The sequence below is a fragment of the Gopherus flavomarginatus genome, chromosome 5 (assembly GCF_025201925.1).
Source record: "Gopherus flavomarginatus isolate rGopFla2 chromosome 5, rGopFla2.mat.asm, whole genome shotgun sequence".
Lineage (NCBI taxonomy): Eukaryota > Metazoa > Chordata > Testudines > Testudinidae > Gopherus > Gopherus flavomarginatus.
The window spans coordinates 51745592-51759648 of NC_066621.1; the positions used below are offsets into that span (position 1 = coordinate 51745592).

Consider the following 14057-nt stretch of genomic DNA (forward strand, 5'->3'; position numbering starts at 1 on the left):
AGGAAAATAATTTTATATACAGCATGCCAGACTTTGACATTTAACATAGTTTGCAATGCTCTTGTGTGTGTCTAGTAGCTTGCTATAATCCCTTCACTACACAAGACACCGTGCCAGACAAAAATGTGCATTCTCACTCATCTGTTCACAATCACAATATAATTAAAAAGCAGAATATCATGATGCTCTTTCATAAAATACGTGTTTATTAAGTGGCAGACACCCTCCATTCCGTTGCATCATTCATAACCAAGTTATTCACCTTTCTAAAGATGTCCAAACAACCAGTGATTGAACCCAGACTATTTCCTAAACAAATAATGGGGCACCGGCAAAATTTCCAGGCACAATCTCCTATGTCATTCATACAAAAATGCACGTGCGAGTGTTGCATCTATAAAAATGCACTTAGGCATCAACGAAGATGGATTGGCCCTTAAAAATTAAATAATCCACTTTATCTTTTTTACAGAAAATACCTGCGGTCTGGATTCTTTGTCCCTTTAAGTCATTATGTCAGTCTGCTTTTTCTAAGTATGCTCATGGTGGAGCTTTCTTATGAGTGTTTCCTTATAACCCTTTCAATGAGTGATTTCAAAATATTTTTAGGGTTAGAGCAAGGGCTGTGCCAAACCATTAAGGCTTTAGTGAGAGTACCACGAGGCCCCACTTACAGTGAGGGCTGTCTCTGCAACCATTGAAGACAATGGCAAACAGCCATTGACTTAAGTAGTAGAGAATTGAGTCAAAGTGCTCCAGAACTTGGATTATGCTGTCCAAAAATGTACAGGGCTGAATTCTCTACCTCTACCTGGAGCTAATTTTAGCTCCCTGATTCTGCTCTGCCCAGCCCTGGTGCAACTTAAAACTTCAGGGGGAATGGATATGTATGTTTAATTTGCACCCATGAAGAATCATCATAACAGAGCCTCTCTCCCATACATTTTCCCTCCTTACCAAGAAGTGCAGTTCTAATGGTGGAATAGGCAGAGGAGAAGAGGAGTAGGAACAGCATAGTCACCTGTGCTTACTTTGTCACCAAGAGATTCCCCCAACACAGGGAATTCTCAGAGAGGGCTCTCCAACAAGTATAAAATCATTTTGTGTTTCCTACGCAGGCATTAAGTAAACTCGGTAGACCTGAGAATCTGGTCCCCAGTGTCCTCAAAATGGTTTTAGGGGAGAAAGGAAGAAAGAGAGAAGAGAAGTATATATTCTTCTTTGAGTGCTTGCTCATCTCCATTCCAGTAGGTGTGCGCGCGCCGCGTGCACGTTCGTCGGAGACTTTTACCCTAGCAACACTTGGTGGGCCGGCAGGGCGCCCCCTGGAGTGGCGCCGCCATGGCGCCGGTTATATACCCCTGCCGGCCTGCCGCTCCTCAGTTCCTTCTTACTGCCTGTGTCGGTCGTTGGAACTGTGGAGCGCAGCTTTCTGTTCTCCACCTCCCTAGCGATTCACTCGTCTTCTCTTGTATTGTATATAGTTCGATCTTTCAACTGTAGTTAGTTATTGTTATTTAGTAGTTTTGTTTGGTGTATTGTAGGTAGTTTAACGGGATTGGGGGTTAGCCCCTTCCCCGACCCCAGTACCGGGCTCATGCCCGGCTCACCGGGCTTCAAACCGTGCGCGGTCTGTCGTAGGCTGATGCCCACTGGTGACCCGCACGACACCTGCCTTAAGTGTTTGGGCGAGGCTCATTTGACAGATAAGTGCCGTATCTGTAAGGCTTTTAAGCTCCGAACTAAAAAAGAGCGGGACATTTGCCTCAAGCAGTCATTGATGGAGGCGGCGCTGACTCCCCAGTCCTCGGCACCGGCACCGAGAATAACTGCTTCGTTGGCACCGGAGCATACCTCTTCAGTGAAGACTCCGAGTCACCGACCTTCTCCGGCATCAGCTTCTGCCCGGCACCGCTCACTCTCACCTTTGAGCAAGAAACGCAAGCCTCCTGCGGCTGCTATATCCGCATCGCAGTCAGAGCGCTTAGACAGGCCGGACCACCCGGCACTGCCGTCTGCCGCGGCACCGACTTCCACCGCACCGTTGATTCTGGCCTCGGAAGAGCCATCGAGTCCGGTGCCAACCAGCTCCCCGGCGCCGGCCGTGGTTGAGCTTGTCGTGCCCTCCACTCCAGAGACGTTCTCCGCGGCACGGGACCTGATCGCCTTCACAGAGCCTGAGCTGCCTCGACCCCCGGCACCGCCGGTGCGGGTCCCTCAATCCACAGGCAAGCCAGCACTTGTAAGACCTTCTTTGCCCGGTACCATGGGACTTCGTCGCTCTCGGTCCCGGTTCAGGTCCCGCAGACGCTCACGGTCCCGCCATCGATCTTGGTCCCGCGGCCACTCGCAGTCCCAGTACCGTTCCCCATCGCGGTACCAGTCGTACTCGCAGTACCGCTCGAGGTCCCGGTCGCCATCCAGGTACTACCGGCACCGTTCCAGATCTCGTCATCACTCGCGGCACCGTGCTTCCCGCAGCCGATCTCGGCACGACGATTCCCGGCACTGGTCGACCTCCCGGCACCGTGCTAGTTGCAGGTCCCGGTCGCAGTCTTGGCACCATCGAGGCTCTCGGCACCACTCCCCGACACCGCGTAGGGACAGTTCCAGTGGACGCAGGGACCATCACCTCACGGTCTCCACCCCGCCATGGCCATCTTGTCAGCCATCAATCTCCTCCCATGCCAGGTCGGCATCCTATGGGGAATCGGACAATCAGCAGGACCCTCATCAGTTGTCCTTTTGGACACCTTGGGCCTACCATCAGAGCCAAGGTGCCCCACATCTGCCACCGTGCTTTGGCCCTTCCAAACATAGGGCGCCAGAGGCCACAGTGAGCAGACCACCTCCAGCAGGTACAGAACATCTCCCAGCGCAGGTCTCGGACTTGCAAGAACCACCCCAGGACGTTCCACAGGACCAGGAGTCACTTCAAGATCCATTGGTCCCCGGGGTCTTTTCCTCTTCTTCACCAGATGAGGCAGTAGCGGGGACGGCCACATCTGGGCCGCCCCCAATCGACCTTCGGTCGCACCAGGACCTCCTCCGCCGTGTCGCTCTTAACATAAACCTACCCGTGGAGGAAGTTCCTGAAGTGGAAGACCCAGTGGTCACCATACTATCGGCGGAGGCTCCGACAAGGGTGGCCCTCCCCTTTATTCACACCATACAGGCTCGGGCAGATACAATCTGGCAAACCCCGGCATCTGTACCACCTACAGCCAAGGGGGTCGAACGCAAATATATGGTTCCATCCAAGGGGTACGAATACCTATACGTACACCCTCCTCCTTGTTCGTTAGTAGTCCAATCCATCAACGAACGAGAGCGCCACAGCCAACAAGCCCCTGCGCCTAAATCGAGGGAGGCCAGGCACATGGACTTATTGAGAAGGAAGATCTACTCCGCAGGAGGCCTCCAGCTCAGGGTGGTGAATCAGCAAGCCCTCTTGAGTAGATACAATTATAACACCTGAGAGGCAATAGGGAAATTTGTAGAGCTAGTCCTGCAGGATTCCCGCCAGGAGTTCTCAGCTCTCCTGGAGGAAGGGAAAAAAGTTGCAAGGACCTCCCTCCAGGCCTCGTTAGATGCCGCTGATTCGGCAGCTCGAACTGTCGCCTCTGGGATTGCTATGCGGCGCATATCGTGGCTGCAAGCATTGGGTCTGCCACCTGAGCTGCAGTATACCATACAGGACCTACCCTTTGACGGTCAGGGCCTTTTTTCCCAAAAGACGGATCCTCGCCTTCAGAGTTTGAAGGACAACCGCGTGATCATGCGTTCGCTGGGAATGCATACGCCGCAGACTCAGAGGCGATTTTTCCGCTCACAACCCCAGTGCCCCTATCCCCCACCTCAGCCAAGACAGGACTTCTCCAGAAGGAGAGGCCGTACTTCCCGGAGATGCCAGTCTGGCCCACAAGGGGGTAATAACTCCGGCCCCACCAAACCACCGGCGGGACCAAAGCCAAACTTTTGAGGGTGCGCCCGAGAGCACTGTACCAATTACCTCCCAGGATCCTTTTCAGTTCGCCAACTGCCTTGCCGCATTCTTCCCTGCATGGTCCCAGCTAACATCAGACTGCTGGGTTCTCAGCACGGTGGAGTGTGTCTTCAGTTTATTTTGTCCCCTCCTTCCCACCCTCCTTCCCCGTCCCTCTTCAGGGACCCTTCTCACGAGCAACTCCTTCTGCAGGAAGTTTCGAGGCTCCTTGTGTTGGGAGCTATAGAGGAGGTTCCAGAGGACCTAAGGGGAAGAGGGTTCTATTCCAGATACTTTCTAATTCCCAAGGCGAAAGGGGGCCTCCGGCCCATCCTGGACCTGCGAGCTCTGAACAAGTTCATCACAAAGTTCAAGTTCCGCATGGTATCCCTGGGAAACTTTATACCCTCCCTGGATCCCGGAGATTGGTACGCTGCTCTCGACATGAGGGACACATATTTTCATATCGCGATTTACCCCCCCCCACAGAAGGTTCCTTCGCTTCGTGATAAATCGTCAACACTACCAATTTGCAGTCCTTCCCTTCGGCCTCTCCTCGGCCCCTCGAGTGTTCACAAAGTGTATGGCAGTAGTCGCCGCCTACCTCCGTTGCCGTCAAATCCATGTTTTCCCATATCTCGACGACTGGCTTATTCGAGGGACCTCCGAGGCTCAGGTTACCGCACATGTAAACGTCATCAAGGACCTATTCTCCCATCTAGGTCTGATCCTCAACCTAGACAAATCCATTCTGCTTCCTACGCAGAGAATAGAATTCATCGGGGCCATGCTGGACTCGAATCTTGCAACGGCCAGTCTACCTCCACAGAGGTTCCAGGCTATAGTCTCCCTCATCCAGGGGCTACAAGCCTTCCCAACAACCTCTGTCCATACCACCCTTGCTCTACTCGGCCACATGGCTGCGTGCACTTTCGTGACGAAGCACGCAAGACTCCGCATGCGCCCTCTCCAGACTTGGCTTGCCTCAGTTTATCGTCCACGCAGGGATGCCCTGGACATGATAGTCGCAATCCCACCAAAAGTACTGGACTCCCTCAACTGGTGGCTGACGCCCTCCCTGGTGTGTGCCGGTCGCCCATTCCACCCACCGCAGCCTTCGGTGTCTCTAACGACGGATGCTTCATCCCTGGGCTGGGGTGCACACCTAGGGCACCTTCACACCCAGGGCCTTTGGTCCTTGCAAGAACTGATTCTGCATATCAATGTCCGCGAACTGAGAGTGGTCCGATTGGCGTGCCAGACCTTCCAACACCATCTACAGGGCAGTTGTGTTGCTATTTTCACGGACAACACAACAGCCATGTATTACATAAACAAACAAGGAGGCACACGGTCTTCCCCCCTTTGCCAAGAGGCGATGCGACTGTGGGACTTCTGTATAGCCCACTCGATAGACCTCGTAGCCTCCTTCCTTCTGGGAGTCCAGAACTCTCTCACGGATCACCTGAGCAGGTCCTTCCTGTCCCATGAATGGTCCATCCATCCAGACGTCCTTCTTTCTGTATTCCAGAAGTGGGGCTTTCCCCAGATAGACCTATTTGCCTCCAGAGAGAACAGGAAATGCCAGGTGTTCTGCTCCCTTCAGGGCCGCTCCCCAGGCTCTCTGTCGGACGCGTTCCTGATCCCCTGGAAAGGACGTCTTCTCTATGCCTTTCCACCCTTTCCCCTAGTCCACAGAGTCCTGCTCAAGCTCCGCAGGGACAGGGACAGGCTGATCCTAATCGCTCCGGCATGGCCGAGGCAGCACTGGTATTCCATGCTGCTCGACCTATCCCTAACGACTCCGATACCACTGCCACTCTACCCGGATCTTATAAAGCAGGACTTTGGCAGGCTTCACCTCCCGGACCTGCAGTCCCTGCACCTGACAGCGTGGCTGCTGTCTGGTTGAACCAATCCGAGCTCCGCTGCTCTGCCCAGGTTCAACGGGTCCTTTTGGGAAGCAGAAAACCCTCCACGAGGACGACGTACCTCGCCAAGTGGAAGCGGTTTTCTCTTTGGTGTACACAGCGTTCCCTAGTTCCTGAGGCCGTTTCGGTCCCTATTGTCCTGGACTACTTGTGGTACCTCAAGGAACAAGGCTTGGCACTCTCTTCAATAAGGGTGCATTTAGCCGCAATCTCCACCTTCCATCCGGGGGAGTCGAACAGTTCCACCTTTTCTCACTCAATAGTTTCGAGGTTCCTTAAGGGCTTGGAGCACCTCTACCCGCCGGTTAAGCCTCCTTCCCCTACCTGGGATCTCAACCTTGTCCTGACTCGGCACACGGCCCCACCCTTTGAGCCGTTAGCCACTTGCTCGCTGCTGTACCTGTCCTGAAAGACGGCCTTCCTGGTAGCTATCACATCGGCCAGACGGGTTTCGGAGCTCCGTGCTTTAATGGCAGACCCCCCATATACGATCTTCCACAAAGATAAGGTACAGCTACGCCCGCACCCGGCTTTTCTTCCCAAGGTGGTCTCTGTCTTCCATATTAATCAAGATATTTTTCTACCAGTCTTCTTCCCGAAGCCGCACGCATCACGCAGGGACCAACAGCTTCACACCCTGGATGTCCACCGAGCCCTCGCCTTTTACATCCAGAGGACAAAACCCTTCAGGCGCTCACCCCAGTTATTTATAGCAGTGGCGGAGCATATGAAAGGTATGCCTATATCTTCTCAGAGGCTTTTATCATGAGTAACGTCCTGTATCCGGACGTGCTATGACTTGGCCCACGTCCCGATTGGCCGTCTCAACGCCCACTCTACTCGGGCTCAAGCCTCATCGACCGCCTTCCTGGTGCACATTCCCATCCAGCAGATATGCCGCGCAGCTACCTGGTCGTCAGTGCATACGTTCACATCTCACTATGCGCTCGTTGCCCAATCGAGAGAGGATACCGCCTTTGGCTCAGCGATCTTACATTCCGCAACGTCTCACTCCGACCCCACCGCCTAGGTAAGGCTTGGGAATCACCTACTGGAATGGATATGAGCAAGCACTCGAAGAAGAAAAGACAGTTAGTCACCTTTGTAACTGTTGTTCTTCGAGATGTGTTGCTCATATCCATTCCACACCCGCCCTCCTTCCCCACTGTCGGAGTAGCCGGCAAGAAGGAACTGAGGAGCGGCGGGCCGGCAGGGGTATATAACTGGCGCCATAGTGGTGCCACTCCAGGGGACGCCCTGCCGGCCCACCGAGTGTTGCTAGGGTAAAAGTCTCCAACGAACATGCACGCAGCATGCACACACCTACTGGAATGGATATGAGCAACACATCTCAAAGAACAACAGTTACAAAGGTGAGTAACCGTCTTTTTTGTACCTGAGTCTAGCATGGATACAATTATACACAAAAAAGCTACATTAAAATAACATTATGGTTGCAAAGTGAAACATTCCAAAGGTAGGAAATGCCAGAATTAAGGTTACCTGTGCAACCTTAGGGATAGTCATGCTAAGCCCCTGCAGCATCAGGCTGCAGCATGCTGAATTATTCTGTGACATGGTGCATTTGCAGTCCAGTCACCACATTGGAGCGGTAAAGGAATGGTGCATGCTCCATGCAGATGGAACCTTTGGAGAATTTAGCTGCCAAACTCTGGTACATCTGTTCTGCGCCTGTGAGCATGACTGAGGTGGAGTCTCATAAATTGAGCAGTTTTTCAAGGGAACAGCAAAAGACACATCCCTGACATCAAGAGGACACACCACTGCAAAGCATGGGAGGTACCACAGTTTGTCAGCAAAACAACTGCAAGAATGGTTTTAATGATGGCAAAACGACATATTTTTAGCTAATCTCATTCTTGGAAACAACTGAAACATTTGAGCTGAAACTTCCCCAAGAAATTCAGCCTGAGGCAGACACCTAGTATGGGAAATTTCAGCCCAAATGGTTAAAGTATGGCAAGGCTATAAGCAATTGAGAGCAAGTTGTTATAATGGGAAATGTCCATCTATAATATAATGTACTAAAGAGCCAAAAAAATGACAGGAAGTTACACTATGACCTCCAAGGGCCAGACTGAGTCTGGTCCTTATTCGGTTATACAGTTGTGAGAGGTAACGCACAAGGAGACTTATTTGCTGGCACTTGTATGGACTGCGGAAATGTAAGGCAGAATTACCTTCCCTGCACTCAGGGGAATAGAAGGGAGGCTCCATCCCTATTCCTTGGGGGCACATGGCTCCACAAAGGGGACAAGGAGAAGGTATAGCTATGGCCACACCATGCTGCAGAACAGGCTAGGTGCATGAGGGAATATTAATCTACAGCCCATAAGAGTTTAGCAGTAGATCTTATTCCACTGTGCATGGGAAGATAGAAGGAGGCAGAATGCCTCCCCTTCTGGGGACTTAGTTTAAAATAATACTAAAAAGAGGCAGAAAATACTCATCAAAGCATTTTACTTATATTTAATCAATAGTAAATGAAAAGACTTGTATTAAAACTCCTTTCCTCAGTGGTTTTCCCTTTTTAACTTTAAAGATCACAGGTGCAACACAGACTTCGCATTAATGACAGACATGTTGCAGTCTCTCCAGCTGTCTCTTTTTTTCTCCTTCTTTTTCTGTCTCTTGTGTACATCTTTGCTGTGACTCAGACCGTCAGCAATCCTGGGCATCTCTTTCTGCACAGCAGTCATCCTCCAGTGCTCCTCCTTCTCCAGGTAACGCCCCCATTTCTATGATCTGTCTCCTTTGCAACTGCCAGTATTTCAGTCTTTGCATTGCAAAGTTTGGACTTTGCCCATTATCTGAGGTAAAATTAGGTTTTACCTCTTCTCCCCCACCCCGCCCTCCAAAAATGTTGATTTTTTTTCCCAGTGGAAATTTTAATATTGAAAAATTTCAGCTGAAAACAAAAATATTTTGTTTTTCAGGCATTCAAGTTTTTTAACAAAAAATCAAAATGTTCCACAGAAAGCAGACACTATTCATTTAGTTGAAAAAGAGTTAAAATGGAAAATTTTAAATCAGCCCTATAAAAGAGTTAACCTACTTGCCCGTTGTATGTAAGCTGATAGTAAAATCATAAAATCCGAGTTGATTTCTTGAAATATCCTCTATTAATATATTGTAAAACATTTTTACTACAGTACTTAGGTATTCCTATACAAATACCATACTGTTGGAAAAAATCCTGTATAAATCTAGTGCTTGCTCCTCCAATCATTGGGATATTTAGGGAGGCAGAAACTTGTAAGTTTTCCAATTCCAATGGTTATAATGTTTTCCCTACAACTTAGACTAAATGTTCCTCGCTGCCTCTCTTGTCTATTTTGTGCTCTGGTTAATTCATGAACATTGATTCCTTTGTTTACAAAAAAATCCTCTTTTTCTTTTTTTTTACATATTTGTAGACAGTAATATCGAATACTTGAGAGGAAGCATGTCCAGTGGTGAGGACCTAGGATTTTGAGAGACCTGGGTTTCAAGTCCCTGCTCCTCCATAGATTTCCTATGTGACCTTGGGCAAGTCATTTAGCCTTTCTGGGCTTCCCGTCGTCATTTGTAAAAACCTATTTCACAGTGAGAATAAGTATGTTAAAAATTGTGAGTTGGTGAGATATTGCCATATAATTACCTCATATAAGTAGACCAAGAGCCAACCATTTACTGCTTTTATTTTTTTATATCTCACATTAGGCTTGTAAGTATCCATACCGTGGGGACGTTTGAGCAGGGAGACAGTAATTCATGGTTTTGGTACAGATTTTTTTTTTAAGTTTTGAATTTCTCTGACCTTCTCCAGAATTCTTTGGTCTGAAATTAGTACAGATTTTTCGCTAGATCAGGTTTGCTTCTGCCTGCTTATAGGAAGCAGTTGTGCACCAGCGCTAGGGAGTAGGAGTGGGTGCTTCCGACAAGGACTGGCCATGAGCTGTCCCTAAGTAGTTTCCAGAAAATTCCAGGGGAAAGAAACAGGCAATAGCTTCACTTTAAAGTAAATATAATGCCCACATTATTATCTCCTTGTTACTCTCAGGAGAGAGAGTATCCTTATATTTTTCAGATCAGGTTGGGGACAACCTTAATTTCTTCTTTCCTTTTTCGTCTGTCATTTCTGTCTTAAACAGAAAAGCAATAATTGTAACAATCTAACAATTACAAGTCCTCTTGCAAGCAATGTCTCATGTGGGTACAGTAAACAAGTGCTTGGCAAGCACTCAGCGGCGGCTCCAGGCACCAGCGCTCCAAGTGCGTGCCTGGGGCAGCAAGCCGTGGGGGGCGCCCTGCCGGTCTCTGCCAGGGCGGCACTCAGGCAGCCTTCGGCGGCTTGCCTGTGGGAGGTCCGCCAGTCCCGCAGATTCGGTGGCAATTTGGGCGGCGGGTACGCTGAAGCTGCGGGACCGGCGGACCTCCCACAGGCACGCTGCCGAATCCGCGGGACCAGGGACTTCCCGCAGGCAAGCCGTCGAAGGCAGCCTGCCTGCCATGCTTGGGGCGGCAAAAAAGCTAGAGCTGCCCCTGCAAGCACTGCATGTGGCTGTAAGTTTGATAGCTCTGTTAGTAATCAGAATGCATGAAGAGACTTTTAGATTTCTCCTTAGGAAACTGGTGAGTTTTCATCCATGCCTGACAGAACATTGAATGTTCAGTATTTATTTAGTAACAGCCGAAGAAGTCAGTTTAACAAAAAATATTTAAGGCCCTGTAAAGTTGTACATTTTCAGCTGGAATTCTTCTGCTCTTTTCCATAACCTCTGTCCTGAATGTGGCTGTGTTAATCTAATGGATATTACTCAGAATAAAAAGCTGATGCTGAAGTTCGCTGCTATTTGCTATATAATTCTCATTGTGTTAGTGCTAATATTGGTCCTAGAGTAATACTGTGGTCAAGGAACCCTGCTTTTAAGCAGCTAGTAATGGAGTAAAACCTTGCTGTATTTTTAAATTTTTCCAGATGTTCCCTATCTTGCTCCTATTGAAGTCAGTGAAAGCAAAACCCCCATTAAGTTCATTGGGAGCAGGATCATGCACTTGATCTACTCCTTACAAATAAAATGACCAAGAATTGTGAGTTGATCCCCTCCCTACACCTCCTGATTTGGGCTATAAGCACAATAGTCGATGGGATACAGTCATCGAAGGAGGTATAAATTGACGACATACTTTAATTTCAGGGTTATAAATCTTCCAAGGCCTGTGTGCATTGTGAAATGTTCATGAAATGTTCATGACTTCTGGGATACAAGGCATAGTGGACCTGTGCTCTAAAAAACTTGCATTTGTGTTTAATTATGTATTTCTGTGGTGTTCATTTTACTTCGTGTTTTATTCTTATTTCTGTGTGTTGCTACTTACTGTCAGACTGTTAAGTACCTTGACAAGTATGAGAGATGCTCTGTTAATGAATAAATAAATGTTTCATAGAACGATATAGCTAGTTGCCCAGGATATGGTTGCTGTAAAGTGGCCACCACTATCAACATTTATTCAGCTATTAAAGAATGTTGTTTGATGTTATTTCCTATTATTTGTTTGTATAACATCGTGCACATATATGGTGCTGTATAAATATTAAAATGTGACGTATAAGGAAATTCTATCACTGAGTGCTAATCATGGGTAAACATTCACTTTTTAATGTCTGCCATTGTAATTATACTCTAGAAAGTTGTTTTAAGGATGAAACATGAGGTAGAAATTACTTTAAAGGAGAGAATTAAATTCTTCCATTGGTTATGCTCATGTATTGTTGCCTGAGCATAAATAAGATCGGGAAATGGTCCATAGTGTGTCAGATTCTTATCAGACAATATTTCTTAGTATCACATCTAAAGTATCCATCACTGTAGTATCTGCGTGTTCTTTATCTAAATGCTCAAATATCAGGGACACATACAAATGGGAAGTAGGTCTCTACTCCTGTGCTTCCCAGACAATGATCATTTTAACACAAATGGAAAATTTTGTATTAGCTACCTGAACTGGAGATTCTTGCACTGCAGCTTCTCCTTTGCTATAGGATTTGGCATTAGGACGTCACATGAAGGAGAATCTGGGGAACTACAGAATGGTCAGCCTCACTTCAGTCCCTGGAAATATCATAGAGCAGGTTCTCAAGGAATCCATTTTGAAGCACTTGGAGGAGAGGAAGGTGATCAGGAACAATCAGCATGGATTCACCAAGGGCAAGTCATGCCTGACCAACCTGATTCCCTTCTGTGATGAGATAACTGGCTCTGTGGATATGGGGAAAGCGGTGGACCTGGTATATTTTGACTTTAGCAGAGCTTTTGATGTGGTCTCCCAAAGTATTCTGCCAGGAAGTTAAAAAAGTATGGATTGGATAAATGGACTATAAGGTGGATAGAAAGCTGGCTAGATCGTTGGGCTCAACGGGTAGTGATCAACAACTCAATGTCTAGTTGACAGAAGGTATCAAGCAGAGTGCCCCAGGGGCCAGTTTTGGGGCCAGTTTTGTTCAACATCTTCATTAATGATCTGGATGATGGGATGGATTGCACCCTCAGCATGTTCGCAGATGACACTATGCTGGGGGGAGTGGTAGATACCCTGGAAGATAGGGATAGAGTCCTGTGTGACCTTGACAAATTGGAGGATTGGGCCAAAAGAAATCTGATGAGGTTCAACAAGGACAAGTGCAGAGTTCTGCACTTAGGATGGAAGAATCCCGTGCACTGCTACAGGCTGGGGACCAACTGGCTATGCAGCAGTTCTGCAGAAAAGGACCTAGGGATTACAGTGGACAAGAAGCTGGATATGAGTCAACAGTGTGCCCTTGTTGCCAAGAAGCCTAATGGCATATTGGGCTGCATTAGTAGGAGTGTTGCTGGCAGATTGAGGGAAGTGATTATTCCCCTCTATTTGGCACTGGTGAAGCCACATCTGGAGTATTGCATCCAGTTTTGGGCCCCCCACTACAGAAAGGATATGGACAAATTGGAGGGATTCCAGTGGAGAGCAAAGAAAATGATTAGAGGTCTGGGGCACATGACTTATGAGGAGAGGCTGAGGGAACTGGACTTGTTTAGTCTGCATAAGAGAAGAGTGAAGGGGGATTTGATAGCAGCCTTCAACTACCTGAAGAGGGGTTCCAAAAAGGATGGAGCTCAGCTGTTCTTAGTGCTGGCAGATGACAGAAAAAGAAGCAGTGGTCTCAAGTTGCAGTGGGGGAGGTCTAGGCTGGATATTAGGAAAAACTATTTCACTAGGAGAGTGGTGAAGCACTGGAATGCGTTACCTAGGGAGATGGTGGAATCTCCATCCTTAGAGGTTTTTAAGGCCCTGCTTGACAAAGCCTTGGCTGGGATGATTTAGTTGGGGTTGGTCCTACTTTGAGCAGGGGGTTGGACTAGATGACCACCTGAGGTCTCTACCAATTCTAACCTTTTATGATTCTATGATCAGATACTGAAATTCTTGTGCAAGAAGAGAATTTCTACGTCTCAATTTGCTTTCCTTGCACTCTTATCTTGTTTACAGATTTATTCTAGTATCCTTATTTTGTTTTTACGTCTATCTTCTTTGTACCTTTTGAAATATTATAATATGTCCTCATAAGCAGTAAACCTGTTGTATAGCCTTTTTAAAAACAGCTACAAACTACTGCTCTAACCCTTATCTGCTTATTTCCTCACAGTGAAAAAGAGTCCTGCATTTCTAGATGGGAACACGGTACCCTTCATCAGGACCAATAGCTTTGCAGATGAGCTTGACCTGGAGGGTGAAACTTTGCTGACCCCAATAACTCACATCTCACAGTAAGTCACTAACTATTGAATCATGCAGTCATTGTCTTTAGACTAGTGCAGTTGGAGGAGCTGAAATATGGCACTGATAGGACTATCTCAGATATTTGCGTCAAACTGTTTTGCCTTGAAGTTGGTATATTCTGTCCTGAGTGCCAATAAATCTTAATGTTGACTTAAAGAAGAGTTCCTTTTTCTGTGACATGAGGTTCTGGTTTTTAGCTAATGTCTGTGGACAGCTGGTGGTTGATAGCCTCAAGATTTTCCTAGAAAGATACTTTGTGAAGCGTTCTTCTGTTGAGAATTATGTTACACTCAACACTGTTCTCCAGAGAAATGTCTCCAAAA

The 14057-nt window shown here is 47.8% G+C and overlaps 1 protein-coding gene across 1 annotated transcript in view; it reads left to right on the forward strand.

The window, feature by feature from the left end:
- The window catches only part of KCNQ1 (potassium voltage-gated channel subfamily Q member 1), a 570329-nt gene that overhangs the window by 202415 nt on the left and 353857 nt on the right, over positions 1-14057 (forward strand). Inside the window, exon 11 of the mRNA XM_050953696.1 lies at positions 13601-13721. Within this exon, the coding sequence (XP_050809653.1) occupies positions 13601-13721 (121 nt within the window). The remainder of the gene's footprint in view (positions 1-13600; positions 13722-14057) is intronic.